The sequence below is a fragment of the Cydia strobilella genome, chromosome Z, assembly GCF_947568885.1.
Source record: "Cydia strobilella chromosome Z, ilCydStro3.1, whole genome shotgun sequence".
NCBI classification, from domain to species: Eukaryota; Metazoa; Arthropoda; class Insecta; order Lepidoptera; family Tortricidae; genus Cydia; species Cydia strobilella.
Window position 1 is genome coordinate 37,372,694 of NC_086068.1, and position 19,130 is coordinate 37,391,823.

At 36.9% G+C, this 19,130-nt stretch overlaps 2 protein-coding genes across 2 annotated transcripts in view; both read right to left on the bottom strand.

The window, feature by feature from the left end:
• LOC134754957 (small ribosomal subunit protein uS14m) overlaps positions 1-19,130 on the bottom strand; it is a 306,550-nt gene that overhangs the window by 185,062 nt on the left and 102,358 nt on the right. The gene's annotated exons all lie outside the window — the stretch shown is intronic.
• LOC134754808 (uncharacterized) overlaps positions 15,193-19,130 on the bottom strand; it is a 103,567-nt gene continuing 99,629 nt past the window's right edge. Inside the window, exon 6 of the mRNA XM_063691185.1 lies at positions 15,193-18,864. Within this exon, the coding sequence (XP_063547255.1) occupies positions 15,264-18,864 (3,601 nt within the window). The 3' untranslated portion in view covers positions 15,193-15,263. The remainder of the gene's footprint in view (positions 18,865-19,130) is intronic.

Here is a 19,130-nt window from a genome sequence, read left to right on the forward strand (position 1 = left end):
AAAAAATCCACGGCCAGGTTATTAGCTATAAAAATTTGAGAAATTTCACCCCTAAGGGGGTTAAAAAGGGGATGAAAGTTTGTATGGGCTTTAAGATTTATTTTAAGCTAGCAATTTGAAACTTCGTAAACAGATATATTATTGAAATGCAAGAAAACTGATTTCAGCGTTTTTGAAAATTCATCCCTTAAGGAGGTGAAAAAGAGGTTGAAAGCTTGCATGGAGATCAAATTTTTTTTCGAGTGCGTTACTTGAAACTTTGTTCAGATTAAAAAGAAAAAGGAATTGAGTCAACCGTCACTCACATCTGTCAAGGGAATTAAAACAGTAGCTTTTTTCATAATTTCGGATTTAAATTTAAATTTTTAGAAATTACACCAAGAAAACCCCCAGTCTCGATTTCGGGACTACAATGTTGCATACAAATTCCATTATTTGTCGAGGAAATTGTCCTAAAAGATATTCCGCGGAGGCACGGCAGTTAAGTGCTTAAGTCGTATTTGGTTTAGGCTTAACGGGATATCAATTTTATCAATTCGAGATTCGATTGACAACGTCAAACGCGAATATTTAATTTTTTTAAATATAATTATTAAATTTATCAGATTAGCACCTGGTGTAGCTAGATCTATTCTCCCATTTGTGTAGGTATTCTTACTGAACCTAAAATTTTATAAATGGAGAATGATTCCCTCGGCGATCCTGGAGGGTCAACAGACCCTCCAGTTCTGACCCCGCCGTCTCCCGCTGCGTTTGTAACTGTCAGGAACGATATCTGCCGCGATATTTCAGCCCGCAGATGTAGGCCGGATATCGACCTTAAGACCAGATCCCGCATCCCCATTAGCGAATATAAGTCTAAAACAGATGGCAAGATTGCTGGAAATAACAAGGAAGCGGGTATTGCCCTTAGCAACTCATTTTCTAGTTTACCACATACTGATACTGATTCTCAGGACTCTGAGTTGGCCCTCGGCCAAACACTGAAATGGCAAGACGCTACGTCTAGTAATATTTTGCCAGATAAATTCCCAAAGACAAAGTCTAATTCGTCGTATAGCCTCAAAATTAAAAATATGGCACAGGGACATGAGGTAAGACTGCCGACTGATTCCCATGATGATTCCGAGTATTACAAAAGTGATGATGAAGAACATTTGATGGAGATGGAGATGAGCAGGCAAACTATTAAAAGACATAGAGAAAAGGAAAATGGGAGTGAAGATGGAGAGCCAGAGTGGAATACAGTGGAAAGGAAAAGAAAAAGGAGAGAAACATCACAATGGCTCAATATGACAGCGACAAAGCTAACCTTCAGGTGTATATCTCGAATAAAGAAAAACTACCCAAACAATTTGCCATGGCTCGTTTTTTAAAAGAAAATAACATTAAAGGTATTTGTTCAATAAAATATTTAAACCCATATAAAATTCGGCTGGAGTTTATTAACAAGGAAAATATGGACCAAATATTTCAATGTGAAAACATTAATAAACAAGGTTGGGTTTTACACAGACCAATGGAGATTGGACTGAGCTATGGCATCATCAGAAACGTAGACCTTGATCTTTGCGAGGAAGATATACTAAAGTTAGTGTCTTGCACTGAGACAGTCATTTCAGTCAAAAGATTAAACCGTCGAGATAAAGGCGATGGCCATTGGTGCCCGAGTGAGGTGGCACGGCTATCCTTCAAGTGCTCGAAGCTGCCACCTTTTGTTTACGTAGATGGCTTACGAATTAAAGTAGAGCCCTATGTTCACCCTGTGACCCAATGTTTCAAATGCTGGAAAATTGGTCATAGCGTTAGAAATTGTACATCAAAATTATTTATGTGTCCTAAATGCGGAGGCGATCATCCCAACTGCGTAACTGCAACTTTCGTGTGCGTCAACTGCCGTGGTAACCACATATCGATGGCGAAGATCTGCCCAGTATACCAGAAAGAGAGGAAGCTACGGGAGTTGATGTCCGAATTCAACTGTACATACAGAAAGGCATTGAGCCTTTACGCAGCCCCTATACCAAGACCACTGGAGGAAGAAAATCCGTACATGAATAGTCACTCATTCCCTCCAGTCAAGCATAGTCCTCCACCAGGCTCTGATAAATCGCCATGTGTTTTATCGTACAGTAATGTTCTTTCAGAAGGAAGAGTCAATCCTATTCAGAATCATCAAGTTCAGGATCCAGTACCTGGTACTTCCAAGCCTGGATCGTCAGAACAAAAAATTAAAATTAAAACTAAAAACGAGAAAAGGAAGAAAACCGCTGTTGACCCTCTAATTAACGCTCAAAGTGACAATGTCAATGGACCTCACGAGAACGAGAACGATCGGAAAACGACATTTAACGAGCTGTTAAGACGGGTAAAGGAGGTGATTTTCCTAAATAGTATAAGTATCCAAGATAAAATTCAAGGCGTTATTAAATTATGTGTGGAATGGCTGGTGATTCTGGCGGCAGGATTCTTTTCAGACTCAAGTATAGTTAAAGGTTTTTTACAGTTTGTTAATTATGGCTAGTTCTAGTAATTCCATTAGTTTAAATATTATCCAATGGAATGCCCAGAGTCTGTTAGGCAAGCTTAAATCGTTTCAAGAATTGTTAAGATTACAAAAAGTTCATATTGCTGTGGTAAGTGAAACATGGTTATCTAAAGATTATAGCGTTAGAATTCATGGTTATCAGGTTTACAGGAAGGATAGACATGATGGTTACGGGGGTGTAATGATTCTCGTACACAACTCGATTCAATGTCTAATTTCAAATGTTTTCATTGGTAATGCAGGTATCGAGTTCCTGAAGGTTAAGCTTTTAAAATGCCGAGTAATTGAAAACATTGTTGCAATTTATTGTCCAAGCAAAATAAATACAAGTCAAACGGATTGGGATGAAGTCTTTAGTCATTGTGAGCCGAAAACCTTAGTCCTTGGCGACTTTAACGGGCATCACTCTAGTTGGTCGTGTAAGACGGATCCAAGAGGTAATCAAATTTATAATTCTATTTTGGACAGTGACTTGTTAACACTTAACAGCGGAGAAACGACTTGGATGAGGTTATCCGACGGCGTGTTGCAAAAGTCCTCTCCCGATATTAGTTTGGCCAGCACAGATATAGCTCTAGACCTTAATTGGTCAATAGTTAATGAAACATTAGGTAGTGATCACTTTTTTATTAAACTTTCAACTAAACAACAATGCAATTTCAGCATCCCTGTTAAGAAAAGAAATTTCAAAAAGGCTAATTGGCAAAAATATAAAGAAGGTTTACAAGAACACTTTAAAAAATTTACGATTTGTAGTGACCATCAAGAAAATTATAATCAATTTATTCATCTCATTAATCAAGTAGCAGATATACATATCCCATATCATACATTTAATAATAACGTAAAGTCAGCATTTAAGCCAAAACCCTATTGGAACCAAAAGCTATCGGAAGCTATAGCCAAACGCAGGCTGGCGTTAACCAGGTTTCGTAGGAATCCTACTCCAGGTAATCTAGATATTTTACGGGACAAGACTTCTAAGGCCCATAATAATCTGTGTGGAGCTATTCGAAAGGGTTGGCAAGATCTATGCTCTTCAGTCGATGCAAGTACTACTTCCAGTGAGATGTGGAGGAAAATGGCCTGGATGAAGGGCTACAGAGCTCCTAGACAGTACATTGACCCAGTACTAGCTGAGGAACTACTATGTTCACTGTCTCCAGATTACGCCGTCCCACCTTCACCGTTGCTTTTGGATTATGAGTCTCCCATTGATATTGATATCTCTATGCAGGAGTTAAATAAGTGCATTAAACTCAAGGATACCTCCCCTGGGTGTGATGACATTTCATACTCTATGATTAGACATCTTCCAGAAAATGGCAAAAAGATATTGTTGTGTCTATATAATAACTTTTTCGTTAACGGATTTGTCCCTAATCAATGGAAAGATATTGGTATTATTCCTATTCCAAAACCGGGCAGAGATCCGAGCCAAATATCATCATTACGACCTATTTCATTAATGTCGTCTGTATGCAAAATCTTTCACGCAATTATCAACCATAGAATCGAGTGGCTTCTAGAGCGTAATAAGGAGTTCTCTGAAAATACTATGGGGTTTAGGAAATGTAAATCATGCTTAGATAATTTAAGCGTCCTAGTTACTAGGATTCAAATTGGCTTCGCAAAAGGATCATCAACTTTGGGCTGCTTTTTAGATATTGACAGTGCCTACAATAATATTGATAATACAGTGCTAATTTCTACTCTGGACTCACTTAAAGTAGGACGTAGAGTATGCAACTACCTTTGGAATTTTTTGAAGCATAGATACCTCAAAATACAATTAGATGATTTAGTTATAGAAAGATCGACAGGTCGCGGTTTAGCCCAAGGGGACCCGCTATCGCCATTACTATTTAACATAGCCACTATGAAGATCTGTAAAATCCTTGAGAAGGAGATATTCATTTCACAATATGCTGATGATTACGTTCTTTATTGCCATTGTAAAAACCCTGCTGAGGGAGAAGTTAGAATCCAGCAGGCTTTAGATAAGATACAGACTTTATTTTTAGACATAGGTCTAGAGATTTCTCAGAGTAAAAGTAAAGTTTGTTTGTTTAAAAGGGGGTTTAAAAAAGATAATATTTCTATTAATATTAACAACCAAGTACTAGAAGTTGTGGATACCGTTAAATACTTGGGCCTTTGGCTTGACCGAGGCTTGCGATGGGGGAAACACATAAATGAAATTAAAGTTAAAGTTATTAAATTTATAAATACATTTAAAGTGTTAGCGGGAGCGGGATGGGGAGTGCACCAAGTTCATTTAAGGCGTCTGTACATTGCAATGATAAGAAGTAGGCTTGATTATGCAAGTTTTTTTATATGGAAACAGCGCTGCAACTAATTTAGCTAGGTTAGACACACTACAAAACACTTGCTTACGAATAATAGGAGGGTTTATAAAAAGTACGCCTATCCATGTGATGGAATCAGAACTAAGTTTACCTCCGCTAGCAATTCTGAGACGGTATCTTGCAGGTAAAATGTTGTTAAAATCTAAATCTCTATGTACAAATTCCCTACCAGGACTTCTGACGGATTTGAAAAACTCTTTTGATTACCTTTACTGGCGTAACAAAATCAAACCGTTACTTGGACTTGTATTTAACGAGTTTAAGGACACCCCGGTATACTGTAGTAACCAGTTAGAAATGTTTTCACTCGATACCTGGGTTACTAATATAGATTTAAGTAACTGTCTAATATCAAATGTTGATAAAATCGATAAAGCTAATCGTAAATACAACGGTTCTCAGTTACGAAGTATATGCAATTCAATGCTTACAGACACTTATCATGAGTATTATAAGATATTTACAGACGGATCTAAAACCGATATTGGTAGTGGAGCAGCGTTCTTAGATTGGCAAACCGCAGAAGTAATTAAACTACACATTAAGAACAATATTTCGATAATGGCTATTGAAATGATCGCAATTGCAGAGTCACTATCTTGACAGCATCAATAGTCATAATAAATTTGTAATTTTAACGGATTCAAAATGCACTCTTCAACATTTGAACCGCTGTACTTACGTCTTTAGGGGCATTCCAGTAGCTTACACAATAATTCGTCTAATACTTAAACTCTGCGCTGCCAAAAATAAAGTTATTTTACAGTGGATTCCCTCTCACTGCGATGTTGTGGGGAACGAGGTGGTGGATCGGTTGGCTAGGGAAGCAACCGAAATGGGTGACAATTGCCATAATGTTCCTTGGTTTTCTGATGTTCTGTTTAAGGTCAAAAATATGTGCTTTGACATGTGGTCCGAATATTTTCACGAAAGATCTCGCACAAAGGGCATATGGTATAAAACGATCCAACCCACACTCACTCGTGCTCCATGGTTCTCTTTCTGTAGGATGAACAGGCAGAATTTAATTGTTGCTCTTAGATTGCGATCTGGCCACATTCCTTTAAATAGCTATGCGTTTATGATGCGTAAAGTTGACTCGCCCAAATGTAATTTATGCGGAGTAGTTGAAGACGTGTTTCATGTTACAATGGAATGTCGCCGAGGTGCTGCGCAGCGTCGACTGCTTAATGTCAGGTGCTATGACCTCGGCAGGGTCAATAGTATCCTGGCTTGTCCAGCCTCAGAAGAGGCTGGGCTTCTTTATAATATGGCCAAAGACATCATTCAACTTAGAAATAGTGAAAGTTAGTCTGTTGTAGTTTTTTTAGAGAGCCACTATGAGGGTGGCATTTGTTTAAAACTTAAAACCCTCTATAAATAAATAAAGATTAAAAAAAAAAGAAAACCCCACAATTTATTCATGGTCCTTATCGTAACCAGATAGATATACTCGTAAAGGGAAGTGCAGTGTTTTTTAAGTTTCATAATCTAAGAAGATATACTGTGAGTACATTCAAGTTAATTATTAATGTTAACCCTGCGAGGCGGGTTTCAAATTAACAATAACGGATTTAAAAGTGTTTATATTATCAACAATAATCAGAAACAATTTTCTTCAAAAACTTGCAAAAGGGGAATAGTCTAACCCGTTCGTATAAAAATACCGCAAATCGATGTACAGGTTAGCCGTTTGGCACACACATACTAGAGGCCAAAACAAAATTTTTGACCCGCAGTTCCTAAAAAAATTTTTTTTGTACAATATACCACAAATGATACGTGATATCCTCATGTCTAACTCCAAGAAAGCAATTTTGAAAATAATATCATTAACAGTTTTTTTTTTTTTTTTCAATTTTACAAAGTGACACAGTTCTACTTCAATACCTATTTCACGAGACTTATGGAACTATACTGCAGATACGGTACATATTAATCATAAAATGATACGTAATATCCATATATCGAACGGGAAATACCTCTTTAACCCTTTAACTGCGCCTTTCATCAGTTGGTATAGTTTGTTTAGTTTTTGACACAAAATATCAAGATTGTATCCTTCAGATACGATATACCCTATCGATTTTTCTTTGTACAATATACCACAAATGATACGTAATATCTTATTATCTAACCCCAAGAAAGCAATTATGAAAATAATGTCATTTAGATTTTTTTTTTATTTCTCAATATTGTAATATTGTCAACCTTTAATGATTCACGCACACGGTCGGTTGCTAACTAACGTTTATTGGTCCGCGCGATGCGCTATACATGCATACGTGTGATGGTAGGTACATATAGATATAGAATCATAATGGACACTGCGTAACAGGCTATACGCTACAACTATAGCTAGATACAAATATTAATCCTAACAATGATTTAATATTCGGCATCCTCTCAAGGTGGCTGTATTGATTTTTCTTTAATAAAACTAGTGTAAACAGGCTGTGAAGGGCAAGAGGAATCTACCGATAGGTCATTTTAAAATATCCGTCCAGTATCCTGAGCTACAGGGTGTAGTGATTATCAGTATTTAAACCCATAACCCTACTTTCTGTTTAAGTCGCAGTCGAGTAAAATGTTGATATTGGGGTATAACGTGTACAAATGTATATACAAAAGAGGAATTCATATTCCTACAAGTTTCCTATTAAGAGGATATTCCCTTAAAGGGTATAAGCGCTAAATCTGGATTCAGCTATTATTTTCTATAACAAAATGTATTTTTTCCGCAAAGATATCTAGGACTTTTTTGTGTAGAATTTAATAAGCTTTAATGTTGCCTTACACCATATTTTCATAGAGAGTAAGACGCAAATTTCTCCAGGAACAGGATGATTCACATTTTCCAAGATGGCTGCGATTCCTCGAGGTCCCCAAATGTGAAATAGTGTGGACATGAAAAAGAGACCTTTAATTAACATACATACCAAATTTCATAACTTTGGAAGGATTTCGAGGTAAGACCTAATCTATTAAAGTTGTTGTACTAATATATTAGTGGGAGTTACTTTATAATTTGTTCTACGGTCGTTTTTTTATTTTTTCGTAAATAACTCGTAAACGGTATCCAATATTCTGGTACGTAAATAATCTATATAAAATTTCCTACAAAATAGATATACACACATCAAACTACACTGGATGTATAGGACAACCTAAGAGAATCCAAACTGGCACCGTCAGTGATAAAAAAGAGCAAAATCCTCTTAGGGTGTCCTACCTCGTGTGTCAGTTTGACATGGTATTTTTGGGACAAGCCCTATATCTATTTTGTAGGAAATTTTATACAGATTATTTACGCACGAGATTATTTTTTGCTGTGGGCGGTAGCGGTTTACGAGTTATTTACGAAAAACTAAAAAAACGACCTTTGAACAAATTATAAGTAACTTTCCCACTTTAATATATTTTTCATCTCTTCTGTTCGGAAAGTTCACCTTTCATAGGCTGATAGCCGGGCGGAAAATTGCTTTTCCCCTCACTAGCTCGGAAAGCCGTCTTTTATCCTTTAAACCAAGCGGGGAAAAACGCATTTTATCCACTAGTGGGGAAAGTAATTTGACCTTGGATGGAGCGTGTTTAAGTAGCTTTTGACAGATAACAAAACGTAAAACGCTCATGATAATGGTTCGTTCGATATTAATTATCATAAATAAATTTAGCTTTATTTAATGATTTTAAGGCATAAACCTTAAATTCCATAAGAAATATTTGTTTTTTTAAATGATGTTGAATGTAATTCTGAACGCACAAGTTAAATCGATGCAATTTCAAAACGCTTCGTCAGAAATGTCAACATTGTTAAAAAAAAACTCACCGACTCCGACACGTAAAAATACACAACTTCCAGGGTTTTCTGTTATAATATCGTATTATCGTAAAAAAATGAGTGATTCCAGTGATGAAGATTATCGAACGCCTGTGGATGTTGCACTTTCCTCGCTATAGTGAGGGGAAAAGTTTTGTGTTACACACGGGTGCAAATGTATTTTACTTCTCGTGTGTTGAAACACTCGCTACGCTCAGGATTCTATAGTTGAACCACTCGCTTCGCTCGTGGTTCAACTATAGAATCCTTTCGCTTACTCGTGTTTCAATTCCACACTCGCGGGTAAAATACAACTTTGCACCCTTGTATAACAAATAACTATTTCCCACCGTAGGGTGGAAAGTAATTCTAATATAAATATGCCTGGCAAAACTTAATTTCTCGAATTGTTAAAATTTTACCGTGATCTTCAACTAATTTAATGTCATTGTTGTTATGTGGTTTACCTATAATTTGTTCTAAAGAAATATACTTACCAGTAATAAACAAATTTTTAAATAATTTATTCTAAAGAAATATATGTACTTACCAATAATAAACCTACATTTGTGTTTGACTTTCCTCATAGTCGAAATGAAAAGTAGTGTTTAACTCGGGTAAAAGTAACCATCTTACCCTCGAACTATTGGCGCTCTCGCTCTCATTTCGTTCGAGCGCCAAAATATCTCGGGTCAAATGATTCACTTTCCACCCTTGGTTAACAATCTACTATTGGTATATTGATCCTAGCGAAAAAGTGTACTGAATCTATTTTGTAGAAAATTTTATGTGTATTACTTATTTATTATGTAATAGAATATTTTTTGCCACCGTTTAAGTTATTTACTTTTAGTATGTTGTTTAATACACCATTCCCTACAACTATGCCAAAATTTGCTTATACACGAATTATTTCCCCTATATTTCCTTCGTTTGGTGGCCATATAGAAAGAAGAAACAATGGAAAGTAAAACAGCATTTTGAATAACTTTAGTTTTATTTACAACATAATTCTTTACAATTTCAACCATATTATACAAAATATATCTACGTTAACAAATACTACCATAATAATTACAGTCTGACCTCGCTTTCTCACAATATCACTTAGTAATATAATAAAAGTAGTAAGTAAGTACCTATCTACGTCCATGTGGCGGCATCTCTCGCCGCTATAATAATTATATTAATTTACTGCGCAAGTTATCACATCACGAAATGGCAGAGATAATACTCACAGCAATCTTAACAGCATGTTTAAACAAATGAATACTATTCCAGAAAAAATATAAATTTGTAGGCAGGCAGAGGTCGATTTCGATTCAATGTTCCATGGAGAGAACTTTATTATACATATATTCGTGTAAACATATACACGTAGCAATGTCATTAGCTCACATTTAAACCGGTGAAATTGCATTAATATACTCGTATGGGTCAGTGCCAGCCAGCACTAGCAATTTTCCAGGTGCTACGAGATATAAACGCCTAAAGAGACTACGACTACCTACGTAAACCTTGCTCTATGAAAATCAAATTAAATATTCCACCTCACCTTAAGTAAAGACCTTAATTATGTTAATTGACTAGGTCATTGACTGACCGTAACAAGGAAATCATACCCCAGGAAGGGTACAACCATTTGGCTGCATTTGAAACTATTTTTATAGATCCTGTACATTACAATTTGATTACAATACTACACTTCTTTTAACACGTAGGTGATAATGATAAAGTTGAGGTAATATTATTACAATCCAAGAAATTGGAAGTACCAAGTTGTTTGGGGTATTGTTGCTCTAATGGTCGTTTACATTGACGGCGTAGTAGGAATGAATGTAGCTCACATTCGTGAGCTTTCGCTTCGTTTGTGTATTCATTCATACTTATTTGATACAATTATTATATAAGCGCTAGACAAAAGACGAGATGATTTTCTTGATGAATAACCCACGGTTTTAATGCACTTTTACTTTACGAGACGCCTATTGCAGCATCTACATACTATCACGAGATTAAATATATTCAAAAACGTATAACGTGTACATACATAATACATGCTTGATCAGATATCATAAAGTTTAATTTTAATTAGCTTACCTTTTATTACGTAGGCACAGCTGAAACAAGTTAGGGAAGTGTGATGTAGGCGTATGGTAACATATAATATAGGTAAGTATACCGAATTAAGAGCCCATCAACGTGCTCACTGGGGCGGGGCCACTGCTAAATAATTGGGATTATTTAATTTTAACGATAGATATTTAAATAATTTTTAAGAAAAAAAAACCAACTTCAATGGGGGATGCCGCTGAAAGTTTACTTATTGTTGGTGGTGCACTCTTAGATTCCAGACAATGAAATGAAAAAGACAGCATCTTTTGCCCAGTTATGTAGAAAAGGAGGTAAAACCACCCACTTTTCTAGTAGCATTACGTTTCTGTAAGGCTCGCAGTTCTAAGCTAACCTAACCCACTTTTCTGATAGCATTTAGTTTCTGTAAGGGTCACAGTTCTAACCTAACCTAACCTACTTTTCTGATTCTGTGAGAATCGCAGTTAAAACCCACCTACCCACCTAACCCACTTTTCTAGTAGAATTTCCGGGTCCGGGTCAGGTTCCGGATCCGAGTCCAGGTCCGTGTCCGGCTGTCCGGGACCAAGTTTGGGTCAGAGTTCGGTCTGGGTCCGGCTCCGAGTCGGGGTCCAGGTTCAAGTCCTGGTCCGAGTTCGGTCCGGCTCCGGGTCCGAGTTGGGGTCCATGTCCAGACCCGGGTTCGGCTCCGAGTCCGGGTCCAAGTTTGGGTCTGGGTCCATAACGAAGAAAACAAATCGCCAAACGTGAACTATGTGTCATTGAAGAGTTCCATTCTGATCATCATCAGCAGATCCACTTCGTGAAACGTCACTTTTTTTAATGTAAATGCTGGATTTTTTGATGAAAATACAAAAATCATTATATGTATGCCTTTCACATTTGAGTAGTTCCCTCGGTTCCTCGTGGGTCCCATCATCAGAACTCGAGCTTAACAAAAATGTGTCTTGAAAACCTAACTTGCTTAACAAACATAACGAAGAGGACAAATCGCCAAACGTGAACTATGCGTTATTAAAAAGTTCCATTCTGATCAACATCAGCAGTTCCACTTCATCAAATGTCACTTTTTTAAATGGAAATGCTGGATTTGTTGATAAAAATACAAAAATCACTATATAAATGCCTTTAACATTTGAGGAGTTCCTCAAATGAGTTCCTCGATTCCTCATGGATCCCTTCATCAGAACTGCTTTTTGACAAAAACGGGACCAATCGGTATGTATATACTTACAATCAAAAAAAGAATTTTCAAAATCGGTCCAGAAATGACGGAGTTATGGAGTAACATGGTATGGGTTTGATGAAAAAAATTTTTTTGAGTCAGTTCCAAGTATGGGGAACCCCCAAAATTTATTGTTTTTTTTCTATTTTTGTGTGAAAATCTTAATGCGGTTCACAGAATACATCTACTTATGGTTCGTAGATTTCAAACAGTCCCCTTTCGGCTTATCATTTGTCTATTGTTAAATGAAACCGCACGTGCTACTTACTAGCATAAAAAAATGGTATGGCCGTTTTAACCGGTTATTCAATTACCACTCTATGGAGATTGCAATAAGGTTTAAAATGAACTAATGGGAAAACATATTCCTTAGCTGTGTGGTCTTTGCTTTTAATGAGTGCCGGCAAGTCGAACGCTACAGAACCAGTCTAAAATGTGTCATCGATATGCGTTACAAAGGCGCGTTATCGGAGAGCGCACTTACACTGGTTTTTTTAGCGTTGGACTAGCCCGCGCTCGCCACGATGCACGAACCAGGTAAGGGACAGGGACGGATTGCGATTAAAACATTTTGATGGATTCATGACAGTTATACCAAGTTTCAGAGAGTTCTTATAGTTTCAGAGAAAAGTGGCTGTGACATACGGGCGGACAGACAGACAGACATGACGAATCTATAAGGGTTCCGTTTTTTGCCATTTGGCTACAGAACCCTAAAAACTAGTTTGATGTATTTAAAAGGAACTTAAATACAAAATACAGTACGTAGCGGCCCCCTTTTTAAAACATCTGTCGTAAAATGTAAATAATCACAATTATTTAGCAGTGGCGGCTAGTGAGCACGTTGATGGGCTTTTAACCACTTACTTACTTCATGTCATCACTACACCTTATAAAACAGTCCCCCGCCGCGTCTGTCTGTGTGTGTATGTTTGCGATAAACTCTAAAACTACTAAATGGATTTTCATGCGGTTTTAACCTATCAATAGAGTGATTCTTGAGGAAGGTTTACGTGTATAATCTGTTACGCAGCGTACTACCAAAGATAGATATATAGGTAACTCCGTAATAGATGGATACAGTCTAAGGAAAAACCGTGCCTCGAAAATCACGAAAATTTGATTCTCGATCAGATGGCGCCACTACCTATGGCCTACTCTCGTATAGAGGGCGTTGACGGTTTCGTTTGTTATTTATAATTTTAACGCATATCAGTGAAAGAAACATGGGTCCAAATCATATAAAAATAATTAATGCAAATAAAATAATCATTTATCCATATTAAAATAAATTTTTACGTACTTTTTTATAAATCTTCATTTTTAGTTTTTCATTCACTGTCTTTCGAAAAACTAATTACTATTGCGTTGTTTCGACTCACATGGTACACTTTTTGCTGAAAATGCCCATCTACTTACCAAGTACCTATAGGGTGAGGTGAGAGAAGCTAGGTACAAGACTTATTTACAGCGCTGCGATAAGACACAAACGCGTTCATATTAGGGACCATCACTATGTTACAGCGTGCATACGTAACAGGGCTAGCAAGAGTAGCAAGGTAGCATTTATCGGTAATATTAAAGCGTAACGTCCTTCCTATCTGGCATTTAATCCCATGTCGGCGATAAACGCTACTTAGCTAGAGATTGACTTCAAATGTGACTAGTCTAATGTACAAATAGTTCATTTCTTTCTTAACATATACAACGGGTACAACGCGTACAGTTCGTGTGTTGAAATGTCCGTTAGGCTCGGATTCCTTCATTAACACGGAGCATAAAATCGATAGCGAACCATCGACTAATACGGAAGAACCATTAGACAGAATTAGATTCAAGTTTCAAGTATTTCTGTTTATTGCTAACGATAGCTGTTTATGACTGTTAGTTGTATCGATAAATCGGGTTATTCCCACTAGTTACCACCAAGTTGTTACCAGTGGTATAAAAAGCGGTACCAGTGGTGAAAAGAAATAATGGCTTTTGTTTAACAGAATGCCATTGTTAGTATTTACAGGTAAGTAAACGAGCTCAGTAGAGAACATTTTATCTATAACAACTACTGGGATTTTTTTCCCACCTAAGACCACTGGTAACTAATACTGGGAAAAATAATTCTTAATGGAATTCTCGTGGAATAAATTAACACATATTTTAGTTTTTGCATTTTTAACGGTTATCACTTTTAAGAGTTTTAAGGCAGTTTATTGAAACTATAATCGACTTACTATACTACTATACTGTTTTTAGTATTGAACTCTAACAAAATCTTGGTGGTAACTACTGAAAAAAAAACCCGATAAATCACTACATGCGTAAAAAACTAAATCCCCTATAAATCCGAAGGACTAATGTTTAGGTTCAAATGTGGTCGCATCAGCAGAAATCATGAAAAATGATTATAGAAAATATGTGAACAATTGCAATTCGGTGCACAATAGGCGGAAGGAGGCGGAGAAAAAGATCACTTTACTTGTTTCCACTTCTATTTTTGCTGTGACTATAACATCTACATGTTTATCAGTTTTTACGTTTTCTGCTGTAGGGTACAATATTTTTATAATTGTTTTTTTTTAACAACAACATGGGATATCTTGAGGGCCCTCCACATTCATGCGCGAATCATGGCGTGAAGCCGCGAACGCGAGTGCGGAGTCTAGTTCGCTAATCAGCGAAATCGACTCCACACTCGCGTTCGCGGCTTCGCGCCGCGTACCTATAGTCTGGAGGGCTTTATACAAATCAGGTTCATGTTTATAATGTTATCAAGTTATCATACCATATAAAATCGGCACAATAGGGGGTATTACTGCAATGTTCTGCCACCAGAGTGCAGCACTAGCACATATTGTAAACCATAGATTAAATTATACATACTATGCCTATGCCTTAAAACAGTTTTTTAGCAAGTTTTCACTATAACTTTGATGCATCATTTGCATCAAGGCAGTTTGTTTACAGAGAGTCTGTTTCGCGGTAGGCCTTTAGTTTGTGCTAGTAGTGCCCTCTACAAAGAGTTTTGTTAAAGGGACCCGCGGTTCTATATGTTCGTGGCAGGAGCTTTTGTTATAGACAAGCAAGAGTAGAGTAGTTTAATCCATGAACCATTTGTCATTTATGGTCAATAAGCAACTATATCTATGTACCTAAGTACGAGTATGACAACGGGCACCGTTTCGATTATATTGCGTACGTGAGCATGTCCTTCTATTTGGTTAAATCTAATGTCCTTATGTCATTAAGTTCCAGTATATTTTCACTTTTCAAGTTTTTCTCAGGCACTTTTATTTCATCTTGGTTATGAAGAGGAAGAACACTTAAAAATTCCATGTTATTGTTGTCATCTGCATTATTTTTTTTGCTTAATGTTCGTTTTTTATCTGCAGGCGCTGGACTAGACGCACCATTTTCTAAAATATTTTTTACTATAATAGGATTAGAAACAGTAGTGCGTTCCTTGCCTAAGTCTTCAGTATCAATTAGGAATGTTGAAATAGGTTGAATATCCTCGTTTTGGCTCCATAATTTGTCAAATACACTTTTATGGCTACGTAGATTCGTGTTATTCGTAACGTCTGAAGTGTTACTAGTATGTAAATGTACATTTTTACTATCGGCGGACATTACTTCAGGTCCGATAGTTGTGTAATCATTATTTATTACATTTAAGTTCTCGCTAGAATTGCTTTTTGCACTTGTTTGGCGTTCATTTGGTAGAGAATGATCATCATTATTCTCATTTTGTTTGTCGTTGAGGTTAGTCGGCTCTAAATCGTGTCCTTCTTGTAGTTTTTTGACGAGACTTTTATTATTTTCTATTTCTGGTAAAAATGGGTTCATTTCTGTTTCATGGTCATCATATTCCGAAGAATGGGAGTTCATGTGTTTTGCTGTAGGGAATGTGTTATTCTCAAGGGCTGATATTTCATATATCGTAACATTGAAATTGTTTACGGGCGTTGTGTTGTCTGGCATACTTTCTGTACTTGCGTTCATATGTGTCTGATTAATGGTGCGCAACGAATTATTTTCTGTAGATTCTATGTTAAGTAAGTGTATGTCATTATCGGATTCCTCCCAAACGGGAGCTGGTTCAGTTTGGTTTATATCTTTCGGAGTACTTGTTATGTCGGCACTGTTACTTAGGAAAGATTGTCCTGTTCTATAAACGTAGGCACTAACAGTGGTGGTTTCACTACGGTCGCTCTTTTTTGAAGTTTCCGTCGGTTCCGTGGTAACCGGAAGATGTGTATTATTTTTTGCTTCTAGGTTAACTCGTTTCACGCGCAATTCTTCATTGTCATAATCATGAGAAATATACATTGGTACATACTGTTCTGGTGCTTTAGTGGTACTTTTATCCATATTGTTTAAATAATCTGGTTCAAAGTCTTCGTTTGACATCCTAGAATTAATTATATCTTCTAATTCGTTAACCGTTGTAGTTTCGGCATCTTCCGGGATTTTGCTAAACGTTTTTGCATAATTGATTTCAGTTACTGATACACGTACCCAATCAGAATCGTTTGTAGTAGTACTTTGTTCAACAGTTGCTTTTGAGGTCACATGTTCTATAGCTGTACTATTTTGTTCTTCAATAGACTTTGATGAACGGTTAATGATATAATCAAAAGAAATATCGGAAGGTTCGTTTGATGGTTCTTCTCCATTGGTCTGAGAACCATGTGTAGCTTTTTTATCAAGAGATTCCGTCATATGCTTATTTTTTATAATTTCCTCATTTTCTGGAGGCACACTGTCTTTGTTTAAATATTCTGTTACTGGCTGATCTAATTGAACGTCCTGTATTTCAGCCCGATTTTCACTTTCAGAGGTACCATAAACTTGGTTAGTCGACAATTGGTTTGAATTAAAATCAGTGGTATTTTCACTATCAGCGTGCACTGCAGGGGCTATTGTAGTTTTAGTTTCTTCGTCACCCATTTCGCTTGGAACTTCATTATTTTTTGCAATGTATTCGAATGACAGTTCGTCGTCGGTTGCATTAGGATGGTCGGTAGCACCTAGGTCAGTCAAATGTATCTTTTTAGTCTCATTATCCTTTAAGTTATCATTTTCTGTTGTGGTTCCGTTCTTAACATACTGAAGCCAACCATTGTCACCGTTGGAACTTATTAAATGTAAGTTATTTTCTTGTGGTTTGTTCTGTTTCAAAATTGATAATTCTGTATTAGCTTCCATCGGTGGTTCCGTTGTTGTAACAACGTTTTTATCATCGTCATTTATTTTAACTTCACCTAAATCGTTGATAGGGGAGAACATCACGCTTGTGACATCTATGGATTCATCAGACAAGTTGTTTTCACCGTTTTTCGTATGTTCTGTTTCAGATTCCTTTTCAAAATTGTTTTCTGTATTTTCCTTTGTCGTAGTTTCGTATTGTGGTGCTGACTTAGATTCAACTATTGGACTATAATTTAATATGAGCATTGTGGACTTAGTTACACTTTCTTCTTTTGTTTCTGATTCTTCACCTTGTCCCTGTTTTACGATATGGTTTGGTTCAGTTAAAGAATTTGAAACTATCTTAGATTCTGTTGTGAGATCATTCATACTATTATTACTGTCTGTTACTGTTTCATGTTCATTTTTTGGTTCAGAAACCGTATCTATTTTTACTTCGAGGTCTGTTTTAGGTACTGCAATTGGTTCTGGTGTTGTTCTTAGTTCAGAGATATGTTCTTTTTCGGAATGTAATGATGTTGTATGTTCTGAGACTGGAGAAGTTTCAAGTTCTACCACTGCTTTGGGCTCGAGGCTTCCCTCTGTTTTTGAAAGTTTTGGGTCGGAAGAAACTTCCGGTTCCAACGTAGGTTCAGGTTCAATTTCCGATTTTGTTTCAGATGCTGGTTCAGAGGAAGATTCAGGTTCCGGTGCCGAAGTCGGTTCAGGTTCTGGTTCTGACAATAGTTTAGGGCTCAGTTCCAAATGTTGTTTGGCCTCTGGTTCATAAGAAGATTCGGATTCCGATTCCGAAGATGGTTCTGCTTCTGGCTCTGACGATGGTTCAGGCGATGGTTCTGGCGTCGGTTCAGAATAAGGTTCAGACGATGGTTCCGAAGATGCTTCAAGCGACGGTTCAGAAGATGGTTCAGGCGATGGTTCAGAAGTAGGTTCTGGTTCGGATGTGGGTTCTGGTTCTGGCACTGATGAAGGTTCGGGCTCTGCTTGGATGTCAGGTTTGCTTGTGTCTTTACTTTCAGTACTTGAATTCATATTCTCAGTGTTTTGTTCATCCTCAGCGTTGTTTTCACGACCAAATATGTGTGAAAACTTAAGATCTGGATCTGAGGCGGTGGTCGTTTCTAACATCACAGCACGAGTTTCTTTCCAGTCAAAAACATTGCCGTCTGAATGACGTGTGTTATGTATATTATTTTCGGTGTTGATGTTAGTTGTGGTGTGGTCTGAATCGGAATTTGCGAAAGCGTTATTTGGTTTATGAGCTGCGTCATCCGCCGAATTTGTTTTATCGGTTGATATACACCTGTGAGGGTTTGTGATATCTAGCATTTGATTTTGGGGACAAGTGCATGTAAAATCTAAGGTACTTTCATCGAACTCGCAGCCGTATTCACAACTATTTTTATTGATTTGACATAGATCCAGAACTCGCCTCGCTTTTATTCCATCTTTAGCGACATGATAAAGGTTTATCATCCTATTGTGTCTAACTAGATATTTTTCCAAATCAGCCTTCAGTTCATTAGGGCCTAACTCGTTGTTTGGCTCGTAATTAAGCGCTGATTTCCAATGTATTCTGTACATTATGATGCCTGACTCTTTCCTGAAACAGATAAATATATTTCAACTTCTACAGGATGTCCTTAGCCATTGGACAAAGCCGAAATGTAGATATGCATTAGGGTATTTAGAATCAGTATACTAAGTATAAATAAATAATAAATAAACAAAATAAAAAGCTTTTATTTCAGGCATTTACCCATATTGCGTACAAAATTAAATACTACTTAACAACTAATTGACACTGTAAAGAGGTGCCAGTCATGTTAAAAATAAATCTAAATCTAGTTCAGTCATTTTCTGTTCTGA